The sequence below is a fragment of the Sciurus vulgaris genome (genome assembly GCF_902686455.1).
Source record: "Sciurus vulgaris genome assembly, chromosome: 10".
Classification (NCBI taxonomy): domain Eukaryota; kingdom Metazoa; phylum Chordata; class Mammalia; order Rodentia; family Sciuridae; genus Sciurus; species Sciurus vulgaris.
The window spans coordinates 126,376,101-126,400,594 of NC_136470.1; the positions used below are offsets into that span (position 1 = coordinate 126,376,101).

Here is a 24,494-nt window from a genome sequence, read left to right on the forward strand (position 1 = left end):
GGGCGCAGCGGGCGGAGGCTCTGCTGCCACTCAGGTAGAGGGAGGTGGGCAACCCTTGGGAGAGACAGGTCTCAGGACAAGGCCATATCTTGTGGCAAGAGGGATATCCACACCTCAGGCGTCCCTTTGTGCAAATCTGCCATCCCTCTGCCAAAATGTCAGTTTAGTTTTGGTCCAATTAGGGCTCCCAGGGAGGATGGGGACCTCATGCCAGCTCCACGCTGCGTGTCCTGCCTTCCACACAGAGGAGATCCTGGCTTCTCTGTGGAGTCAGGCTGCAGGTCAACTGAGTCCCTTTGCTCAGCCCACCCCTGTGGAAGGCAGTCTCCTAGGCCCACGTTCCCTCAAACGTGTGGAGGCCATGTCTGGGCACACGGGGAGCTCCCTCTACCACCTGCCCACCTGTCTGGCCCAGGAGCAGGTGCCCACGTGGATGCAGGACTGTGGAGAGAAGCGCCCGGCAGCAGGGGCCATCCTCGCCCCCTTGCTCTCCTTTCTCCCTCCCATGGGCCTCAGCTTCCAGCATGTCTCCCAGCCCACCGCCTCTACCAGCAGGGCACGCACAACAACGTCTCTATTCTTGTGGTTGTGTGGCACTTACCCAGTGCTGGAAGCACCCATCATTCCCTTCCTGGCTGACTGTCCCCTCTCCTTATAGAAACTTCACTGCCACAGAAACATGTGATCCTGCCCTGCAGCCATACCACGTGGACCAGGGTGGACAAGTCCATGTGGGGCCTGTGTCTCTGGGAATCTGGAATTGTGACAGAGAAGAGGGTGGAGAGGGAAGGTCACTTGGGCACAGGTGTTAAGACCACAGGATGATGAGCAGCAGCCTCGGGGCACACAGGCCAGCCTGGGGAGGAGGGGAGTAGCGGGGAGAGGAGGAGGGAGGGAGGGAGAGAGAGAAGAGGGGAGAGAGAAAGGTGGGGACGAGGAGAAAGGAAAAAGTCAGCTATTTCCATAACTGTGAACAAAATACTTAACAAGAACCACATAGAGGAGGAAAAGTTTAGTTTGTTCCTGGTTTCAGGGTTTCAGTCTGTGGTCGGCTGACTTCATAGCTCTGGGCCCGAGATGAGGCAGAACATCATGGCAGAAGAATATGAAGGCAGCAAAGCAGCTCAGGTCATGGCAATCAGGAAAGAGAGAGAGAGAAAGGGGGGGGGGGAGGGAGGGAGGGGGAAGGAGCGCACTCCACTCACCAGGGACAAAATATAAACCCCAAAGGCAGGCCCTCAGTGTCCACCTCCTCCAGCCACATCCTCCAGGTCTACAGCTCTAGCCCAGTTAATCCCTATCAGTGGATTAACACACTGATCAGGTCATGCCTCATAATCTGATCATCTCACCTCTGAGCCTTCTTGCATTGTCTCACACATGAGCTTTTGGGGGACACCTCACATTTACACCATAAGAGAGAGCGAGAGATGGAGGAAGCTGGGGTGGGGACTTCTTTCTAGTCTGACCAGAAACCTGGACCTCTGTTGTATCCTCTTGTTCCATGGCTGCCACGATTACTAACCTTGCCCTGCTGCCACCCTGCCTTATTTCCCCTAGAAGAGCTCTTCTTCATCAAAAAGAAAAAAAATACCCCTTCACTGAGGTGCCCGGCAAACACCAGGAACGAGGTTTTGCCCACAGATTGCTGGGTTTCTCAGTGGCAAATGAGTTCCCCAAATTCTTCATCCTAGATTATCTGTTGCAATGAAGAGATGGATTTTGCTTTGGTTTGTATCAGAGATAATAAAGACAATTCTCTGCAAAAGGAAAGGCAACAAGCATTTCAGCAACTCTGAGATTGCTTAAAAAATCCAACGTACTTAAAAAAAAAAAAAAAACTACCGCCTACAATATGGTAACATCTATTAGAATAAAAAGTGCACATACTATTTGACCCAGCAATACCACCCCCGGGAATCTGTCCCACAAAAGCACTAGCTCGTAAAGGTTTATGTGTAAGGGTGTTTATATTGCAGTATTGTTTGTAGCAGCAAAAAAATTAGAAAAAAAAACTGTAGATAAGAATTGTCAAACTGCTTCTCTGAGTATTACATCCCACATCTTATTAAGTATAAAAAGGGATTCTGTGTGCAACGTGCCTCAAAAACAGTGCTTTACCAAGTCAGAGGGTCCTCCTGACCCCGCCAATCACAGGGCCCTTCAAGCTGTGGAGAGGCTTCTTCAGATACTATTTTAGGAAACATTTTTTTGGATGCCCACTGTGAGCCAGGGGCTGTGCTGAGGATGTCAGTAGTGCCATTAGTGATGGGGGACAAGTGTCACAAAGGAGAAGGGGAAGCCAGGAGTACAGTGGGAAGCCCTGGAGGGCTTCATGCAAGAAGCGGACATCTTGGGGACCACTGCAGAAGAAATGGAGTTAGCAGGAGGAAGGGGAGAAGGGAGAAGGCAGGCAGGAAGGGGAGAAGGGAGAAGGCAGGCGGGAAAGGCAAGAGAAGGGTGAGGCACTGGAAAGAGCCCAGGTGGAGGGATCAGAGAAAGCACGGCTAGGGCGGAGCAGCCACCCAGCGGAGGTGCTGGGCTGCACCAGTAGACAGTAGAGGCAGCTCCAAGGAGTCTTATAAAATCACCTTTATTGAGGTATAACTTAAATGTCATGGATTTCCCCCTTTTAAGTTGAAGTGGGCTTAGTTAATTATGAGCTTTAGTTCATAGATTGTGCAGCCATCACTGCAGTCTGGTTTCAGATGGCTCTCTCACCACCCAAAGGGCCCACCTGCCCTCGATGGCCCTGGCTTTCCACCCCTCTAGTTCCTGTACATGGACTCATACATCATATGTCCGGCTTTGTCCACTTAGCATGTTTCTCAGGCTTGACCGTGTTGTCGTAGACGTCCCTAATCCTTTGTAAAATTACTGAACAGTATATGCTGCAGTTTGGATCTTGAATTTTCCCAAAGCACGTGTGTTGAAGGGTTTGTCCCCAGACCTTGTCCCTGCTGGCAGGTGATGGAGCAGACAGGAGGGGAAGTTAGGTCACAGAGGTGTACTGGAACCCAAGCTCTTCCTCTGCCTCGCTGTCTTTGCTGTCTGACTGCTGTGATGTGAGCAGCTTCCTCCGCCATGGACTCCCCACCATGATGTTCTGCCTTGCCACAGGCCCAAAGGCAATGGGGCCAGGCGTGGAAACAGCTAAAACTGTGAATCAAAATCAACCTTTGTCCCTGTGAGCTGATGATCTCAGGCATCTGTTTCAGCAGTGGAGAGCTACCAGGTTCTATCAAATGGATAAAACACGCTTCTCCATTCACCAAACGGACATCTGCGTTCTTGCCTGTACTTGGTTGTAATAAATAATGCTACTATAAATATTTGCACACGAGTCTGAGTGGACAGATGTTTTCATCTCTTTTGGATAGATACTTAGGAATGAAATTGCTGTTTTAACTTTTCTAATAGGTATGAAGTAGTGGCTCATGCTGGTTCCAGTTTGCTCTCAAACCCTCATGATTAGTGCTGAGCATCTTTTCATGTGCTGGTTTGTCATTCACATGTCATTTCTGGTGAAGTTTCTGTCTTGGGGTTCCCATCTTTGGTGACTTGCTGGAAGGACTCACAGACCAGAGGCAGTTATACCCACGGTCATGGTTACCATGGAGGAGGACACCCAGCAGGTTGAGCCTGGAAGGGTCCAGGACAGGTGTCCACTGTCCTCCCTCCTGGGGTGGAGTCCCACAGAACATAGTCTTCCTCCAGCAGTGAAATGTGGCCACAGTGCACAGTCCTGCCCAGGGAGGCCTGCTTGAGACTCAAAGTCCCCTGTTCCTTCATGGGCTGGTGATGTATGTAGGCACTGCCCTCTGCCACATGGCCGGCCATGCTTATTGAAATTCCAAACTCCTAGAAGGCATTCACCACAAATGGCATTGTTTGTACCAATGGCCTGGACAAGGTGGTACAGCAGGCTTCAGTGCCTGAGGAAGACAAAACAGCCTCACCAGTTGGAAACACAGGCAGTTTTCCAAAGCCAAGCTCTCGGATGCCAGATGAGCACAGTCCAACCAGAGGACTCTTCCAAAGAGCAGAGTCAGGATGCTGGGTCCACCCTCTCCTGCACGTGTCTAGCTAGTGCTTCTGATCACTTCTTAAAAATTTGTTCCTTTTAGATGTACATGACAGTGGAATGTACTTTGGCATATCACGCATCCATGGAGTGTGACTTCGCATTCTTGTGGTTGTGCATGATGTGGAGTTACACTGGTCGTGTATTCACATGTGAACATAGGAAAGTGATGTCTGATTCATTCCACTGTTTTTCCCATTCTCATTCCCCCTCCCTACCCTTCATTCCCCTTTGTCTAATCCAATGAACTTCTACTCTTCCCTTTCCACCCCTCTTATTGTGTGTTAGCATCCGCATATCAGAGAGAACATTCAACAAAGGAGAAGGGGAAGCCTGAAGTACAATGGGAAACCCTGGAAGGCTTCCTGTAAGAAGTGACTTCTTGGGGACCACTGCAGAAGAAATGGAGTTTGCCAGAGGAAGGGGAGAAAGGAGAAGGGAGAACATTCAACCTTTGTTTTGTTGGAATTGGCTTATTTCACCTAGCATTTTTGTCTTTATTTCACATACATATCCAGGAGACAAGTTATTTATTAAACACACATTTTGCAAATGTTCCATACATTTACCAGCAACTGCCATAATTTCAATATTTTTTTTATGGTTGAGTAATATTCTACTGAGTATATATACCACATTTTCTTCATCCATTCATCTGTTGATGGGCACCTAGGTTGGTTCCATAGTTTAGCTATTGTGAATTGAGCTGCTATAAACATTGACATGGCTATATCACTGTACTGTGCTGATTTAAGTCCTTTGGGTATATGCTGAGGAGTAGGATAGCTGGGTCAAATGGTGGTTCCATTCCATGTTTTCTGAGGAATCTCCATACGGCTTTCCAGAGTGGTTGCATCAATTTGCATTCCCACCAGCAATGTATGAGTGCACCTTTCCCCCCACATCCTGGCCAATATTGATTGTTGCTTGTATTCTTGATAATTGCCATTCTGACTGGAGTGAGATGAAATCTCAGTGTAGTTTTAATTTGAACATTTTTTCATGTATTTATTGACAGATTGTATTTTTTCTGTGAAATACCTGTTCAGTTCCTTAGCCGTTAATTGATTGGGCTTTTTTTTTTTTTTTTTAATTTTTGGGGTTAAGTTTTGTGAGTTCTTTCTCTATCATGGAGATCAGTGCTCTATCTGAGGTGCAGGTGGCAAAGATTTTCTCCCATTCTGCAGGCTCTTTCTTTGCATTCTTGATTGTTCCCTTCGCTGTGAAGCAGCTTTTTAGTTCGATACCACCCCATTTATTAATTCTTGATTTTACTCCCTGCATTTTTATGAGTCTCCTTGAGATTTGGGCCTACTTTTCCTTCTAGTAGGTGCAGGGTCTCTTTTTAAGCCGTATCTTGTTGTTCTTTTCATCCCCAGGAGACAAGTTATCTATTAAGACACGTTTGGCAAACGTTTCCTGCTCGTCTGGCTTTTCATTTTCTTAGTGCTGTCTTCCAGAAGGGGCGTGAGCAGGACAGGGACGCGACCAGATAGGCACGCAAATCTCCTGCGGAGAACGGATGGCAGGGCCCGTGGGCTGGGACTCTGGGTAGGAGGGCATTGCCGTCGCGGTGACAGCTGATGGCGGCTGGGTGGCTGGGTTTGGGAGGCCATGAGGAGGATGGGGGAGAGTGGCCATGTTGTGGGGCTGGGTGGAAGGCTGGAAGGCGACACTCACGGGCCGGGCCAGCACCCCGCGGATTCCAACAGGAGCAAGGAAAGCGGTACCCCTGAGGCCCGTCCACACGACGCCGCACTGTGGCCATTTTAAACAGTGACACTCCCATTTATTTGTGGGGCTTTGGTGTTGAATATCGGAGAAAGGCGAGACCAGATGGAATTCAGGGTCCCTGCTAGTCTCCTGTCTGCAGGGCCATGGACGATTCTTTTTAAGTCACTTTAACAATACTAAACTGTTCTGAGGCCCACGTCGAGGCCAATTCTTGTAGATTATGCATTTATCACGTGTGTGTGTATCTATAACACCCAGTTTGGGTCTGAGAAAATGACTTCATGACTGAAATTAAATTGCAGGGAGACCTCTGCAAAAAGGAAGGGCAGAAACATCGCTGTAAAGGAAGCAGGGGGACAAGGATAAGGAAATTCATATTCATGTATTAACCCAATTACCAAACGTACCTTGCAAATCCGGAGCACAATCAGTTTAAAATGGGATTTCACATCATTCGGTCCCAAGCGACACAGACAGGATTATAAATGAAAAATTCTTTCTCCAGGCAAGGATACAGGGCTCCTCTCATTTGGGCAGCCAATGCTACCACAGGAGAACCTTTATTTAAGACTGGAAATTCTATTTACTGAGGAGCGCAAACTACTGCTTTTCTGTTCTTGCAAAATAAACAAAACATTCTGGCAAACTAGATGCAAAGAGGACTCGAAGAAATGGGAAGGAAGGTGAAATCAGGTGTGTAGGTCAGCGTCCACGCAGTATGTCAGGGGCACAGCTGCCATGCATATTTTCCTTTTTATTAAAAAAAATGGATACATGAATCAGTAAGACAAAGCAAGAGAACAGAAATGAAGATGCATATATATGCATGTGTGTATGCATATGTAAATATTTTAATAAAGGTTTCCTTGTGCTTTTTATTTTAGAAAAGACATTGAAAAGGCTCAAAAATTAATGCCTTAGCTGGTGAAAGCCATATTATACAGCTGTGGATCAGGGAGATGAGGACTTCCCCAGCAAGTCTGCTGGGTCTGATACCCTGATGCTATGGAAAGACTGGCCAGGGAGATGGGGGCAGGCAAGGTACCCGCTCTCAGGGGCACGAGGTAATAACTAGGCTTTATTGAGGAAGTGATGATGAATTCTGCTCGGTACTTATTTTGCCCTCTCCTGCCACAGGGCCTTTGTACATGCTGTTCCATCTGAAGTCCAGTCACCTCCATCACATCCAAGTCTTGGGAACACAACCCCTGTGTCTCAAGTCCATTGTCACTTCCCTGCCGTCTACACGGTCATCAGGCAAATCCATTTCATGGAGTCTGAACTTATGTGTACTTTCAAACAGAATAGTAGGTCTACAGTGGGAGCCAAGCACCTCCAGGGTACAAATACTGATGGCCTGGGACTGCACTTTGAGTAGCAGATTCAAAACAAAGCTCCTCCCCCCGCCACTTGTGGGGAATTGTCTGTCTTGTTAGCAATGTGCTGAACCCAAAGAAGGCTGGACAGGTTGATAAAAGAAATGATGTCAGAAGCACTCAGAGTTAGGAAAATAGAGGTGGGAGGGAATTTAGAGAATATCTAATCAAACTCCCCATTTTAGAGGTAGAGAAACTGAGGCTTAGAGCAGGGAGTCCTTGGGCAAGTCACACTACTTGTTGTGGCAGCTTTTGGACAAGACTGTTTGATTCCTGTCCCTGACTTATCTGAGTCCTTGGGCTCTTGATAGAGGGCAGAGTCCAGTAGGGGAGGCAAGCTTGGGGGCCCTAAAGGAGTGTCCCTCCCTCTGGCTTTTCTAACATTGATTCTGAGACACAACATGCATATTGGGGTGTTGTAGGGAGAACACTGTTTTTCTTGCCTGCCCTTTGTTTTTCTGCAAAGCTGGACCAGAGTAGAACTATGGAAAAGCAAATTCTGAGTAAGGTCAAGGGTCAGCAGGTGTAGAGCAAACGCCAACAGAACCTGGCCACCAAAGCCCTTGCCTAACCTGGAGTGGAATGTCTGATCCTGAACACACCAGAGGCCCCTGCTGTCCTCTTCCAGGGCCACCTGAACAGAGCCACTGACCAGTGCTTTAAATTAGAAAACTATTTGCACGGTGCTGAAAAGCAATAATTTCCTCCACCTCCTGGACCCGGGACACAGACTTTTAAATTCCTGTCAATTCAATGGGAACGGTAGCAAATTTCTGGGAGTAACTAAAAAGAAGCGCAACAGCAGGTACACCAGGCATTAATAATATAACAAAGGGAGAAAAAAAAGAGAAACTTTTCATTAGTACTTTTTGATGTCAATTTATTATTAATCCCTTTGCCAATATTCAAACAGGCAGGCAGTCATAAAACATTTACAAACATCTTCTAAAACAGGCATCTGTTTTACCTCAGTTCCTTTTTAGAAACAGGGAAACCAGAGGCCCTGGCATTTAGAGGAGAGCAGTGTTAAAAATACTTGCTGTATCAAAAATAGCACTTGAGGACCACGCCTTACAAAGAGTTTAGTTTAAATTTTACGAAAGGCCGGTAGGCAGGTAGACGGTGGTTTGCACGGGAAGATGTAGCGGTAAATCAGAGGATTTCCAAATGTCGGACTCTGCGGTTAGTATTATTCTGTTTGAAACGCGGATGTTGACAAGGCCCACTGTCGCATCCTGTCAAATCCCGCCAATGGAGACCTGCATGCTGCACCTGGTCTTGGTTAAAAAGTGCATGCGGGCGATTCTGCTCCGACCCTGGGGCGCCGTCCTGCGCAGAGTGGCATTGGGTGTGCACCACCCAACTACCACCCGGTGGCCGAGAGGTGCTGCCCAGCCCTCACGACCTGCCCATCATTCTAACTTCGTTGGCACTTGTCTGTCCTGCATGGGGGCAGGCGATCTTGTCCTGGGGCAGGACAGGTAAGACTCGAGAGTCAAATCACTGTAGAAATAAGACAAATGAAAGATGCTGGAAAGCAAAAACCAAAGCAGAAAACCCCGAACCGGCCTCTCCAGTGAGGAGCTGGGCGGAGGGGAGGCGGCTGGGCTGCCAGTCCCGCCTAGCTTGCCTTTCCTTTGCCCCTCGCGGTGCCCGTGCCTTGCCAGGAACTGTCCTTGGTGTAGAGACCGTGGTCCCGGATGTAGGCGATGACCGGGTCAGGCAGCAGGTACTTCACGCTCTGCCCTTGGCTCAAGGCCCTCCTGACGTACGTGGCGCTGATCTCATTCTGCACCGGCTCCCTGGCCAGGTGAATGTTGTGCTGGTACTTCCGCAGGATGGGCGAGTCCAAGACGTACCCTTTGGGGTCATGGCCCACCCGGCTCACGCACACCAAGCCAAACTTCTCCACTATTTCCTGGATGTGCGCGTCTTTCCAGAGGTTGGGGGTCTGGAAGGTCCTCAGGACGTCTGCCCCGCAGAGGAGCTTCAGCTGGGGTGCAGCTGTGAAAACAAGGGCGGATCTCAGCAGAGGGAAGGGTCGCTGCCGGGAGAGAGAACGCCAGATTCTGCTGGGAGATCCCGCCAAGTGCTTTTCTTGGAATGTACTGAGGGCTCAATGTTTCTGTGTTTGACTTTAGAAAAAGCAAGTGAAGGAATCTGAAACTATTTCAGGGTCTATGGTTATAAGCAATGATTTAATCAATACAGCTTTTGTTTAATTTTGACAAAATGTCAAATAAAGCAAAAAGGATCCCCCCTCCCAGTGCTGTAACAAATTTGTGATGGCTTTGGATTTGTGTGTGAGTGCAAGATCAGAGGTTGTGTCCCCAGAATCCCCCTTTCTGAGGAAAGGTAAGGTTTATAAAGCCCTAAGACCAACCAGCTATGGGCCTTAGACAAATCACTGCCATATTTGAGATCTATGTCAGCCCTAGTGCATTGGGCACTAGGACCTGGTCCTTCTACAGAAAACATCATCAGGAAGATGAATTAGTTATAAAGTTCTTTGAATAACCAAAGAATCTTTAAGACCTCAGTTGGGGGCCTTATTTCCAATATTCAAAGCTCTAGAACAACAGCTCTGGGTGGGTAAACTTTGGGGATTTTTTCTATCATGTAGATTGTGTTGACAAAATAACACAACATTAATTAGGTGCTTAGTGCAGCATTATTACTCAACACTGTGTGTGTATAACACCACGTGATCCTCAGAACAATTTTAGGAGGTAGGCATTTCTGTGCCCATTTTGCAGGAGAGACTGAGGTTGAGAGAGGCAGAAGTCAGGAGTCCGTCAGGCAGCCAGCCACCAGGTGGGGCACCTGTAACTGCTAGGTTCTGCCGCCGCCTGCTGGTGGGAATCTGTATGTGCATCATATCTGCAGCATTGGGGTCCCCCACCACCATTCATATTCTTGAAAAGGAAAAACCAGGTCCATGCTAGAAGCATGTTGCCAGCTCTCTGGTCCTTCTGGAAACCCACCCCAGCTTCAGTAGATGGCGAAAGCTAGGCTTCTGGAGGGCTGGCATCTCTACTACCCTGTTGCCTCAGGAAGGAGGGGCAATGCTGGGGGTAAAGGGTCTGGGCTCCGCTGTGGTGGAGCATTTGAAAGAATCTGGATGTGGACCAAAGAGGAGGTGGGTTTACAAGAGAGCACTGGGCTGACCGGGTGTCAGAGACGAACGGCATCCTGCAGAGGTCTGAGGCCTGGCCTCAGACCGGCACAGGCTACTGTGGTGTCAAGACCTTCCCTTCTCTGGGCCCCGGATTCCCCATGCCTGGGACAACAGGCACAGGACTCCTTCGGAGAGCAGATATAATGATGGAAACACACCTTTCGGCCCCTCCAGTGGCAATCTATCAGTAGTGATGATGTTCAGACCTTCATGCATGTGAGTTCTTGGTGGCTGCACACCAACACTCTAGTGCATACCCTACGACTCAAATTCCAGCCCTGCCATTCAGAGGCTCAGTGATCTCTTAAAATGAGGCTGTTAGTAGCACTTACTTAGAGGATTAGTTTCAGAATTGAATAGGTTTGTAAGTCTAATGCACTTTGAAGCATGGTTGGCACAGAGTAAGTGCTATATATGCTAACTGCCCTTAATTAATTAATTAACTTATCCATTTACCCATTTATCTACCTGTCTACTCACCAAAATATCCATTCAACATTTATGAATCATCTCCTAAATGTCTGGCCTTTTTAAACTAATAAAATTGCATTTAAAAATTATTTAGTAACACACTACATGCTTTTCACTAATCTGGCTTGGTCTCATTGCTTACATTGTATATATTCTACACTGTTCTACAGCTGTGAGGTTTTTTAATTTTTAATAATTTTAATAATTTTTAATTATTCAACCACTGTAGTAAAGGAGGGATCAGTGACTTTCCAAGAATTGTATGAGTTCTATGGTCTTCCCAGGGGCGGGTGCTAAATGATCCCCATTTAATTTCTGGGGCACACACCCTCTGTTTCCAGAGATCAGAGAACTCAGAAGACGCCCCCTTCTTCTCCCAGTGGTTCTGTGGGGGCAGTTTCCACATATCAGCTCCATATTAGGTACTGTTTGGTTTCTTAACCATGACCACAAGGGCTACTATTCACTCTGACCCTTGTCTAGAAAGGACAAGTGCCCACATGTCCCCTGGCCCCCATGGAGGTGGGCCTGTGAGGCTGGTGGTGCCTGTTATTCCAAGTGACATCATGCAGTGGATCAGTTCCTATGGCGACATTCGCTCAGACCCCAGTCCTGAGCTGTCTGGTCTTCTGGTCTGACAAAGGCATTCACACATCCCTTTCAAATTCCCTTACATCAGTGCTACAGAATTTTCAGACTAAGTGACTATGTCCAAGTCCAAAGTGCATAACTCCAACGCCTAGTGTAAAGGTTTTCAATGTGGTTTGTCCTAAGGGTGATACAGTGACATGAACGGGGTGTCTGTGGGGGTTTTGGGGGGCAGTGCGTCCTGCCTTTGAGTAGCTACAGGCTTGGCAAATCAGGTGAAACCAAGATTTACATGGGCATCCTGGGCTTGGATTTGAGGTTCGCTGGTGCTCTGGGAAAGCTGGCTGTTTCTCAGGTGGGAAACAGGGTGATCACGCATGACCACAGAAGTCATGGAGGTGGGCGGTGGAGAGAACGCAGCATACACGTCCCGCGTGGCACAGGTCTGAATACAGCCACTCATGGTGTCATCTGTCACAGAACCCCACTGAGAAGCCTGGGACGACTGGGTCCACACAGGACACCAGAGATGGTGCCAGGGACGGGCATCTAATGGGCAGCACTGAAAAGTGGGAGCAGATTGAACACCTGCTATTTGAATGGAAAGGGGTCCTGTGAGCAGCACCGAGCTGGGTTCTGCCCCGTGAGCAAGGGCAGGGACCACCTTCACAAAAGATGGGCAGTCAGACTTTAAAAGGGGGGCCATCATCCACCCCAAGGGGTCCCGTCCCAGGAGCTCCTGGTCACAGCGACGCACAGGACTCTGGGTGAGTCCAAGGAGGACAGCAAATCGCAGAAGTCATGGGCAAAGCCGGGCTCTTGGCAGAAGAAACACTGAACTCAGCATGCAGCTCGCAGCCCAGGACATAACAAGACACGTAAAAGACGTGGCACACAGGATGGTCCCTTGGAAATACGTCACTTGCAACAGACCTGCCATGTCATGGAAAACCAAATGGAGGCTGGGAAAACTCCACCTTCTGGTTTTGAATCACTAACTTTTCCTACTGATTACAAACATGAAATATGTGCTCCCCAGGGAACATATGGAAAGTATGTATTTAAAACAGAAAACAACAACACGACAGTAAGAATCATTCTGCTTTCAACACAAACCATCAACATGTTTGTGTCTTTCCTTAAGTTCTTCTATTGATGTAGACATGCAAATGTTTTCTATGCTTGAGGTAATATCTGTGGTATCGGATCCTGATTTCCTCTGTTCCTTCAGAAGCGTGTCCTGCAAACCTTCTATGCAGATTCCTCACCCTCTGTGTACAGGATGATTTACTTACCCATTCTTTATATTTCAACAATGAGGTTGCTTTTATTTTCTGCCACTGTAGAAACTGCTGTGACAAACATCTTTCTGCATAAATCCTTGTCCCAATTTCTAATAGTCTCCTTAGCTGGATTCCTAGAGGGGGATTTGTCAAGCAAAGAGCATGGAGGGTTTTTTTTTTTTTTTTTTTAAGGGACTGATATATTTTGGTAAATGGAAAAGCCTACTTTTCACTCCATGCACACTATCTTTTTTGCACAGTTGTTCTAGAAAAGAACAAGACAAGCAGAATTTAGGGTTTTAAAAGAGAGAGTCCAAATAGTACAGGCAGGTGGAGCCAGAGGGATCTGGGGAGAACGGGGGAGGGCTTTGGCAGAGGGAATGAGCCCACATGGAGGACAGTGGCTGGGACAGGTTTCACAGGGAAGGTGGCCTCAGGACTCAGCTTTGCAGGACAGGGAGGGTTTTAACAGGGGAGCCAAGAAGGGGAGGGGAAGAGGGACCTTCAGGCAAAGAGAGGAGGCAGATTCTGGAGTCTCTGCAGGGAGGCCAGGGGCGAGAGGGTTGGGCCTCCGCATGGCATCCCTCCCAGGTCATCTGGCTGCTCCCTCTCTCCCTGTGGGCCCTGGCGATCCCCAGGCACGAGTGCCCCACACCAGTGCTGGTTCCTGCCTTGTACCCTACCTGTCCCCCTGTCCTGAAGTGCCTCCAGAGCCTACTCAGCCTGAGTGTGTGGTGCAGTCATCTCCTTCCAACCCGCTTGGGCTCCCTCCTTCACACCTGTCTCCAGCTCAGGGCAGGGGCTTGCACTGGTTGTCCCTGTTCTCTGCCTGAGCCCAGAGCCTGGCCCAGGGAAGTACCAGGGAGCATAGGCAGGAGGCTGCCAAACTGGCTGTAAAATGAACTCTGAGTGCTTATTAAACATTCAGATTCCTGGGCCCCACTTCCACTCAGGGGCCTGGGAATCAGTGTTTTAACCAGCCTCCAGGTGATTTTGTTGTGTGCCATTTTTGAGCAGCATCTGGGGACTGCATTCCCCCATCAGGCCCTGGTGGCATGCCCAGTTTCTTTTAGAAGTATGCTCCCTTCCTGCTTGGGAGCATTAGATTTGAGAAAAACTAACAGGCATTAAAAAGAAAAGGAGTTCCAAGGTCAAGAAGTGGTAGGGATGGCTGAGGGCTTTTTCTCTTTCTGGATGAGTCACAATGCACATGGGTGTAGTTAAGGTTCTGGAAAGTTCTGCCATGTGTAAAACATCTTAGGTGCACCTCTCCTTGGCAGTGTAGAAGTGTGTCCCACCAACCCAAGCTGCAGACCCCACAATAGAAGCCTGTGCAGATGGATGGCTGGAATCTTGGCCCAGTGGGCCAGTGATTCCCCGGGGACGTCACATCCTGCCTCCCATTGCCACGCGGGGCTCCTGCTTGCTTTCATAAGAAGGCCTGTGCCTCTGGACACCCTAAAGTCACAAACAGCAAGTCTCCATCAACCACAAGGAGGTGACAAGCAGGTGGAATGTGGGGTAGGGTTAGGAGATCAGCGAAATGGACCGTAAATTCCTTAGAAATAGGTTTCCTCCTCTGAGTAAGCCGTTGAGCTACTGCGAGGAAGTGTTAGTCTCTCTTTCCTACTGGATTGGTACAGTTTGAATTCAAAAAGGCTAAATATGGCTTTTAAGAACCCCAGCGTCACTCACCAGTGTATCCTTGTGTGGCCCCGACTGTAATCCATGTCACAAGCACAAGTCACGGGGTAGGTAAACTCCGTGGGCAGCAAATCCCAAGTTAGCACAATAACTTGGGGACAGGGGTGGCAGGTGGTGTAATCTGAGCTTTTGACCTTGGAAGATTCACCCAGCCAGGTGGGCTGCGCTTTCCTTGTCTGCTCAGAGGACTGGACTCAAGTCCTCCTCAGCTGTGACGCTATCCGTTCTCACAGGATCCCTGTCCCCTCCCCCTCCTGCAGAGAGAGGGGGTGGACACTCACCTGTGGGTGCTGAGGGTGCCTGGCCGGGGTCCGGGCCTTCCATCGGGGGCGGAGATCGGAGCAGCTGGCTGTGATGGTGCCTGCGGCATAAACACAGGGGCTCAGGCATGTGGCCCTTCCGTCCCCAAAGCCACCCCAGGGGTCTTAGAATTTAAGTCTTGACCTGCTTCTATCCATCTTTATCTGTTCATCCTGTAAGGGTCAAGGGTGCCCGGGGTGCCGGGCACTGTGCCAGGTCCTGGGACAGAAAGCAGATGCCATCTGGGTCCTCCTGGAGAGCCCCTCTGAGCCAGCTCACTACCTTCTGTGTCCCCCGGGTGAAAGCAGCAAGTGAGCCTAATCCCTCACGTCCTTCAATGTTTCCCACTTTAAAAACACGGAAGTCAGTGCTGAGTGGGGTGAAGGACACACGCCGTTAGGGACAGAGCTGAGTGCGTGGCTTCCTTTGGAAAGCCTGTGTCTTAGGTTTTTGTGAAAGTGATGAGCCACCCACATTAAGCCCTGGCACAGCCTGGCCCCCCGCGAGCTCTCTATAGAGACGCCTGCTCTTGGTATAAACCAGGGTTTTAAAATGCAGCAGGGCGATGGCTGGGATTCGGGGCGTGGAGTCAGACGGCCCGAGTGGAACCCCAGCTCCCTCACCAGCTGCGTGACCCTGGGTGAGACCTGCATTCCAGGTCTTTGCGAATGGTTCTGCAAGGAGGAAGTAATGACAGTGGCCACCTCTGAGGGGCGGTTCTGAAGATGAGAAGGTTAACGGATACAGTGGACATTGTGGAGAGGATTGGACTTGCACCCGTTGGCACGCTCAGCTTCTTAAGCCATCTGACTCCCGTAAGCCAAGAGGTACCTGCACCTTCTTCCTATGGAACACAGGTCGTCGCTGTGCACGCTTTCCTGTGCCGACTTGATCTTCCTCTTCTACTTACTGCATTATGCATTTGCTGGGGCCGCCTTTGGGAGGGGGCACAGCCTGGTATGAAAAGCACATGCTCTGCAGCCAGAACGTGCGGGTTCAAGTCCAAGCGCAAGCCAAGTGCTCTGAGGACCCGGATGAGTCACCACCACTCACTGACCTCACCTGTTAATTGTTCGTGAAAGTTCACTTGGGCTTCATCTGCACCACGTATCACAAGACCACACAGAGCAAGTGCCCTACCCTGCCAAATGCCAGGGAAGCAGCCCCTGCTGATTGTGATCAGGAGGGGGTGTGGCAGAACAGGAAGCTCAGCGCACGCAGGACGCACTCCAGTAACCCCACCTGCAGTTAGATCACCTGTCTCAGTCTGTCTTCCCACCAGATTGTGAAAACGAACCTCATCTCATTCATCTTCATATTCTTGTCTACTCGGAAAGTGCTCACCTTAAAGTCTCCTGAATTCAGGAACGAGGGAGGGAGTGGATGAAGAAAGAGATCTCACCCTGGTCCAAAGCTGCAGAGACTGGGCAGGTCTGCCGGGCCTGGCCCGGCTGATTCCATGGCTGTTCTGCTGCCTGGCTTGGTACGCTTCCTCTCTGAGGGTGCACCCCTGGCTTGGTCTGGGCTTTCCGGTCAGACTGAAGTAGGTCTGAGTCCCACCTCCACTTTCTGATGGTAGGACTCTGACTGAGCTGCTGACCCTTCCAGAGCCTCCATCGCCTCACCTGTAACCCAGCCTCCCAGGGCTGCGGAGCTGACTGGAGACTCGCAGGAAAGAGCCTGGCGTGTGAAGGTGCGGCTGCCATCTCGTCTGACTCGTCTCTAAGCTCCTCCTTCAAGTCCTCTCTACTTTGAATCTTGGATCTCGGGATTTTGTCATGCAAATGGTTACTTTCAGAGCAGTGCGCTTTCCTGACGGACGTCCTCTCTCTGTCTCCTGGGCCGGGGCCACTGAGGCTGCTTCAGGCGGCTGAGTGGTACCCTGGCGTGGCTGTGGATGGACGCTGGCAGCATGCCCCATGTGTTCTCAGCAGCCCACTGATCTCCGGGGAAGCCCCTTTGGAGAGCCAAGACAGCCACCTCCTGCTCCGGGCTGGCAGGTCACTGTTCTTGCAGATGGCCACAGCGTGGCTCCAGGACAGCAAAGTGGCCAAGCTCTTTAACAAATGGCATCAAAATGAACAACCCGATGAAAAGACAGATAAGCTCCATGGAGAACTGATACCACGGTGACATCTGTCCCTCTGTCATTTACCACTGTGTCACTGTGGTATTGATCCACTGTGGACGCTGCCAGGAGGGGACCAGATGGAGCAAATGATGGGACCAGCTCCTGCCATGCTGCCCAAACCACCTGACTTGACGATTTTAGTCAGAGTTTCAATCTTTGAAGGGTCTCTATCAGCTCCCTGTGAAAACTCGTCTATGCCGGGAATCTCAACCATGGCAGCACATAAATCATCTGGGGCCTTCTAAAAAGTACCCACACTTAGGGTCCATCCCAGCGAGCCCACATCTCTGGGGTGTGGGTGAGCATTTTTAAAAGTTTTCCAAGTGACTCTCAGCCAGGGTCTTCGATCAAGGTCTTGAGTGGATCTCAGTTTGAATCATAAGCCTGATCTACACGCTCAGTGATCGAGGCCGTGGGACTCAACCCTAGCCGCACATTAGCATCACCAGGGGACTCTTACCCCGCCCCTGGCCAATGAGATCACAGGCATCTAGCTCCCTAGGTGGCTCCAATGTGCAGCCAGCGGTAGAATAAAGAACATAATCAAAAAAGGGGGAAAAAAGATAAAGAGTATGTTCAGTAAAATCTTTGCTCACACCTGCATTTTTCAGCCAAAGTGTCAAGTGACATTAAATTACTATGGTTGCTGCTTTGTATCCATGAATGACTGACAGGTTTTGAGGACAAGTCATGTCGGCCTAGGCTGAGGGTGCAGAGAAGGGAGCGAGCATTATCCAGCACCTCCTGTAAACCAGGTGGTTGGCCTGCATCATCTCAGTCAATCCCCACAGTATCCTGTGAGGTAGGTGACATCATCCGTTTTACTAGGAGAGGAGAGGAGGCTCAGGGAGGCCACACCCCCACACCAAGTCATTCGGCTGGTCAGTGTGGCTTCAAAGCCTGTGCCTTCCACAACCTGCCTCTCCCTGGGTGGAGGAGAAAGCAGATCGTTCCGAACTAAGTGACTCCTTGTGCCATCTATTGCCTTGCTTCTGTCCCCTCTGTCAGCCTCCGTAGATGAGGCATCTGTGACTCATCTAGAAGGATGGTCTAGGTGTGAATTTATTCCTTGGGCAACACTCAAGATAGGAGTCTTGCTTATCCCGAGGGTGGTTCAAAAAAAAGGGTGCACACATCTTAACAGTTACTTTATGTTTGCTCTCCTTTTAGTTTGGCAGCAGCTTGTGAACTGAAGAATGCTTCTAGCTGGTTCTTCCACAGCAGAAGGTGATGTCATTGGAACCAGGCCCTGGAGTCTAAATGTTTACCTTTACTCAAAATGTAAACAGTTTCCTCCCAAGTGCCTCTGCAGTAAATGAAAAATGAAGACCGAACTCTGTAGGGACAGGCCTGCCAATGATTTGACCTGTCTGTCCCTTGTGCCTCCTATTCCAGGACAAGCCTGGTGCTTCCAAACGGGAGACCCCGTCCACACCCGCTGCCCCTGCACGGAGCTGGTGGTTGTCACCGATGGTGAGGCTGTCCCTCTCACACTGCTGACAGCCAGGACAGATGAAGCTCCTGCTTCTCCGCCAAACACCCTGGTCCTGGGCTTGAAAGAGCTGTGCTGCTTATGTCGAACACCAACAGCAATTCCAAAAGATAGAGAGGAAGAAACATCTTGAGTAACTATTTCTAGCTTTACAGCCTTTTTTCCCTATTCTACATAAAAGTCTAGATTTAGAGAACCTAGAATTTGTATAAGCAAAAAAGACAGCTTATTGTATGGATTCAAATTCCAACCTAGTCAATGAGGAACATAATAACAAGGATGGTTATGAGGCTATTCTAGGTTAGGAGAGTTATTTACATTAAAAAAAAATCCTCATCAGTTCACAAGTGAGAAACAGGTCTCAGAGACGTGAAGTCTCTTGCTCAGAGTCACTGGCCCAGGGCCTGATGCTACAGCTCTCTGGGGGGTCTCTCCACAGTGCCTCCTGATGGACAGTGGTTTGCAATTTGTTTCTTGGGGATCTTTCTTAAGAGATGACTCTGAGGCCCTTCTCAGACCTGGGTTGAAGAGGTCTGGCTGAAGCCCCTGGGCAGCCCTGCCCCCTCCCTGTGGACCCTGCAGGTTGAGGCTCGAGAGCATGACCACCTCTACCTCAGCACTGTCACCGTCTCCATCCACTGTGGCTGCTCACTCTCCCAGGGGTCCACCCGGATCCAGTCGGACGTCTGCAGGGCCAGCTGGGCCATGGCCACTCGGTGATGCGAAGCCACCAAGTCCTTCTTCCCGTAGTCATCATTGACAGGTGAGATGATGCCCTGGGTCACCTGGTACATTCCTAGGCAGGAGAGAACGGTGATACTGCACGTCCAGGTGGATGCCTGCCACCTGGCGATGTGCGTTCAGGCAGTTGGAAACCTCTGCCTGCCCGGAGGGGGTGTGAGCCTGGTTGCTCCCCTGTGTGGGCCAACAGCAAGGCAAAGGCATCACCTTGGAGGGTTAGTGACTCCCTAACAGTCTCATACAACGTGCAGCAGCTTTTTTACTGAAAGGAAGTTACAAGAGCAGAGCCTATATAGCAACGGGCCCTCAGAGCCAAATGTCAGAATATGTGTGAGATGCTGAGTGCAGTGGCCATGCCTATAATCCCAGAGACTTGGGAGGCTGAGACTGGAGGATTGCAAGTTTGAGGCCATCCTTGGCAACTTACTGAGGCCCTGTCTCAAAATTAAAAAAAAAAAAAAGTATAAAAAAGTGTTTTGGGGGGTTTGTTGCTGCGGATATGGCTCAGTGGTCAAGTGCCCCTGTACAACAAAGAAAAATATTTGCAGAACATCATAATGTCCCCTGTGTAGGACACGGGAGTGCATTTTGAGGCTGCAAGGTGGAAGAGGGGATGCAGCATGAAGCAGGTGTGGGAGATGATAGGGTGTGGACTGACTCTGGAGGAGCCTGCTGCCAGTGGAAGGGATGGCCTGCCCGGGAACAGATGTGGCGTGTGCTGATCTGCCCCGGACACGCCCTGCAGAGCCCGTGAACCTGCGTGGGGTCTGCCTGACGAGAGGACTTCATGTGTTACGCACTTGAGGACGTCGTCTTGCTTTAGTAGCTGGGTCTTACTTGGTCCCGACAGTGTTACTTTCAGAGACATTCTCTATTTCTTGCTTAAGAGTCTCTGACATACAAGAATATTGAATTTTATTCAATTTTTTTTTCCTGCAACTGTTGACATGATGGTGCATTTTGCCCCCAGGGTCAGTTTACATGGTGGATTGCTCTGATTAATGATCTAATCTTAAACTGACATTTGCATTTCTAGGTGAACCTGACTTGGTAGAGATAGTGTCCTTTTTTATGCATTGATGGCTTCACTTTGCCAGTTACTTCTAGGAAGGAAGATGGGTCTGTGATTCCTTCTCTTACTGTCTGTTGTGGTCTGGATATGAGCGGCCCCCACTCCCCCAGAGCTCCCGTGTTATTGCAGAAGTGTGTGCAGGTCAAACGAGTGGCCTGTGGGAGTATAACCTACTGGACTAACTACCTGGTAAATGTAGGTAGGTGGGATGTGGCTGGAGGAGGTAGTCAGGGGGGTGTGCCCTGGAAGGACGGCCCTTCCCTGGGACCCCTTCCCCTATTTCTCTCCTTGCTTCCTGACTGCCATGTCCTGAGCAGCTTCCCTCTGGTATACCTCCTGCCATGATGTGCTGCCTCTTCTTAGGCCCAGAGCAATGGACTTGGTCAATCAAGGATTAAACCTCTGAAACTATACACCAAAATAAACTTTTCCTCTTCTAAATTCTTGTCAGGTATTTTGGTCACAATGACACAAAGCTGATTAACACAGAAACAGGTATCAAGGGTCGAGGGGTCATTGCTGTGACAGTACCTGACCACGTGGTTCAGACACATTTGGAACTGGTCTGTGGGAGGAGTTTAGAAAAGTTTGGAGATGCAGAATAGAGAAGTCTTAGATTGTCGTAACAGAGCTTCATAGGCAATTCTGGTAGGAGCTCAGAAGGCCAGAATTCCCATAGGAATGTGGACTGTGCTCATGAGGGTTCAGAGGGAATCGATGACTCTCTGCAGGGAATTGGACTAGAGGCTACTCATGTGACATTCTGGCAAAGAACTTGCCTACATTTCCTATGTCCTGAGACTTTGCATGTTGCTGAACTTAAGTGATGGGATAATTAATCTGGTAGAGGAAATTTCAAGGCAGCACAGCATTCAGTCAGTGGCATGAATTTTACTAGAAGCTTTGAGATAAATTTACTGTGAGAATCAGTAGCAGAAAGCAGAGTGAAATAAAAACTTGCAGTTTGACCAGAAAAGTGCATTTAAAATTGAGGTCAAGAAAGGTGTGGTTGTTGAAGAGATCATAGCCACAAAAGAAATGCTAAGTACTTTGCACAGAGAAAATGGGAAAGAAGACTTGAAGGCATCTCAGGAATTCACAGTACCACACCCATCACAGGCTTAAGGATGTAGAAGGAAAAATTCCTTTGAGAAGAGATTCCAGTTATGTCCTGCCTGCACAAGGGGTCCTAGGAATTTTTTTTCACTGTGCTCAGTCACCCAAGTACTCAGAGGTTGCTGTAGCTGGCTAAGATTACAGGGGGCACCATGAACTTGTGGTCAGCCTTGGCATCATTCATGTACTGCTGGTTCTGCAGGAATGAAGGATGCTGAATTTAAGCCGTCAAGGAGGGTTCCACCAAGATTTTGAAAAAAGGTCTGGGAGTGCCAGGCAAAGTGAAGCAGGGTCAGCATTTGTGCAGGCTGCCCCGAGCGGGTGAAAAGCGAAGCTGTGAAGGTGAAACTGAATCTGGAATGCAGACCCTAGGAATTCATGCCAGTAACATGAACTGTCTTCTGACAAAAGCTGCTGACTGGAGAGAACCAGGCTGAGTGAGAGGTCATGAATACCTTCAACTGGCAAGGCCAAAGCCTTTCCTAAGCTGCCAAAGCCCTTTGGAGAGAACAACTTGCCCCCAGGTATCCTAGATGTTATAGGTGAAGTTAAGGGACCTGTTTGTCTGCAGGGTTTCAGTCTTGTTTGGTCTCATCCCTTCTTTCTATGCCCCTATTCTTCCCTTTTTGAATGAAAATATTTACTCTGCACCACTGTATACTGGATATCTATAATTGCTTTTGATCTTTACAAAGGTTCACTGCCAAGAGTTTGCCTTGAGTCTCAGAAGACATTTTGAACTTGGATTTTTGGACAATGATGAAACTGTTAAGACTGTGGGGTCTCTTGAAGATCAACTAAAGGCATCTTGCATTATGAGATGGACATGAACTTTTGGGTGCTGGGATGGAATGTTACAGTTTGATACAAGGTGTCCCCCAAATTTCCTCTGTTAATACAGGGATGTAAAATGATTGGATTGTGAGAGCTGCAAACTAATCAGCCCATCCTTGTTGGAAGGGCTAACTGTGTGGTAACTGTAGGCTGGTGGGGCATGGCTGGAGGTGGTCGGTCAGTGGGGCTTGCCCTGGAAGGGTTCACATTCCCTGTAGGCCCTTCTGCTTTCTCTCTCTCTGTGCTTCCCAGTTGCCGCATCCTGAGCAGCTTCTCTCTGCACAATTTTCTGCCTTGATATGCCTCATCTTGGGACCAGAGCAATACACTCAGCTGACCATAAACTTAACTCTGACACTGTGAATCGAAAAGACTGTAGCTGGCTAGGATTACAGGGGGCACCTCCTCCAAGTTGTTCTTTTCAGGTATTTTGGTCACAATGACACAAAGCTGACTAACGCAGTATCCTAATGAGGTGTTGGTACTGAGGTGATGCCAGACTCATACCGAGGCTTGAGGCCTCTCCTCTTCAGCTATACCCTGAGAGGGCTTATGTGGAGGACTGAAAAAACGTTTCTTCTTTGGTATTTGGTAGAGCTCACCAGTGAAGTCTTATGAGGTTTGAATTTAATTTGTGTGAGCATCATTGACAGTTGATTAATTTCTTTAAAAGATGATACAGATTAAAAGATGGTTAAAAGATGATACAGATTTCATTTCTTCATTATGATTTTTGGCAACTTACATTTTTCTAGGATTTCTGTCCACTACAGCTAACATTTGAAATTTATTGGTACAAGTTTCTTCATGACGTTCTCTTATCTGTTTAATGTCGGCACCATCTGTACTGATGGCTTTTTCATTCCTAAGGCTGCTTGTGGCTCCTTTCCTTTTCCTTGCACAGTAGTACTGGAGGTTTGTTATTTTATTAGTCTTTGGAAAGAACCAACTGTTGGCATATTGATTTTTCTCCACCGAATGCTTGTTTTCTGTGTTCCACCAATTTCTGTTCTTATTTTTATTAATTCTACGCTTCTACTCTCTCGGTGTTACTTTGCTGTTCTTTTTCTAACTTCTTGTGATATATGCTCAGCTAATTAATCTGCAGTTGGTTCTATTTCCTAAAATACACAGTTCAGGCTATAAAATTTCCCTCTGAGCACATTTTACTTACATTGGTAGAGAGTGCTTTTGTGATCATTCAGTTCAAAATACTTTCTAGTTTTTATTATGATGTCTGATTTGATCTATGAGTTATTTGGAAGTATCGTTCTTCATTACCAAACATATTGTGACATTTGGGATATGGTTTTGGTATTGATTTCTAATTTACTTCCACTTGTAGTCAGAGAACATACTCTAAATTGATTCAATCATTTGAAATGTGTTGAGTCTTGCTTTATGTCCCATTTTTTGGTTGGTTTTGGTAAATGCTTCATGTGTGCTTGGAAAGAATTTGTATTCTGTGGTTGTTTGGTGTAATGATTTGACTATTCAGTTAAGATTACTCATTGTTTTGTTTTTATCTATATTCTTACTGATTTTTTTGTCTGCTTGTTTTATTAATCACAAGTGAGAAAATCTCTCACTACACAGATTTTTTTCCTATTTTTCCCTTTAGTTCTTTCAACTGTTGTTTGATATATTTTAAGAGTATATAACTAAGTACCCTTATAATTATAATTCATATGTATTTTTCTGTGAATTGAGCTTCTTTATCTTTGGTAAAATTATGGTTTTCTAAAATTCAGCTTATTTCTCTGATAATAGAGACTCAACAGCTTTCTTTTGGCTAGTATGTACACCACTTCTTTTTTCCACTTTTCAATTTTCGATCTCTACACTTCTGTGTTAGACAAGACTCTGTAAATAGCCCATGAAAACATTTTAATGTCAAGTTTGACAATTTTTGACTTTTAACTGAAACACAGGATTACTTATGTTTAATGTGAATGCTGATATTTTGAGTTTAAAGGTACTATCTTATTTTGTGTTTTTTGGCACACATATTCTAGTTACTTTTATTCTCTATGTTTGATTTTATTATTTCAGTTTTTTCTCTTTGAGACTGCTGAAATTACATACAGTCTTACTGCCACAGTAAATCAAAACCTTTGTGTTATTAAGGAGAAAGGCAAACATAGTCTTCAGAATTCCATTTACCACCCTTTTGTTACACACGTCACTTTTGCTGCTGCTTTAAGTTTATCTTTCACTTTACCCTATTAGACCTTGCTATTCTCTTTTATGCAACCATGCTTATTTAAATTTTTCATTTATTTATCATTTTCTTGATATTTTTCTTCTTTCTGTATGTCAGATATTCCATCTGGGAATCTGGCAGAATTACTCTGTCTACAGAATATACTCTGTAGAATTTCCTTAAGTTA

The 24,494-nt window shown here is 47.8% G+C and overlaps 1 protein-coding gene across 5 annotated transcripts in view; it reads right to left on the reverse strand.

Moving 5' to 3' along the window:
• Positions 1-4,688: 4,688 nt before the first annotated feature.
• NMNAT3 (nicotinamide nucleotide adenylyltransferase 3) overlaps positions 4,689-24,494 on the reverse strand; it is a 112,032-nt gene continuing 92,226 nt past the window's right edge. For all 5 annotated transcript variants that reach the window (XM_079100490.1, XM_079100489.1, XM_079100487.1 and 2 more), the window contains 3 exons: positions 18,954-19,137; positions 14,700-14,779; positions 4,689-9,198 (listed from right to left, as the gene is read on the reverse strand). In XM_079100490.1, coding sequence (XP_078956616.1) covers positions 8,816-9,198; positions 14,700-14,779; positions 18,954-19,135 — 645 coding nt within the window. In that variant the 5' untranslated portion in view covers positions 19,136-19,137 and the 3' untranslated portion in view covers positions 4,689-8,815. The remainder of the gene's footprint in view (positions 9,199-14,699; positions 14,780-18,953; positions 19,138-24,494) is intronic.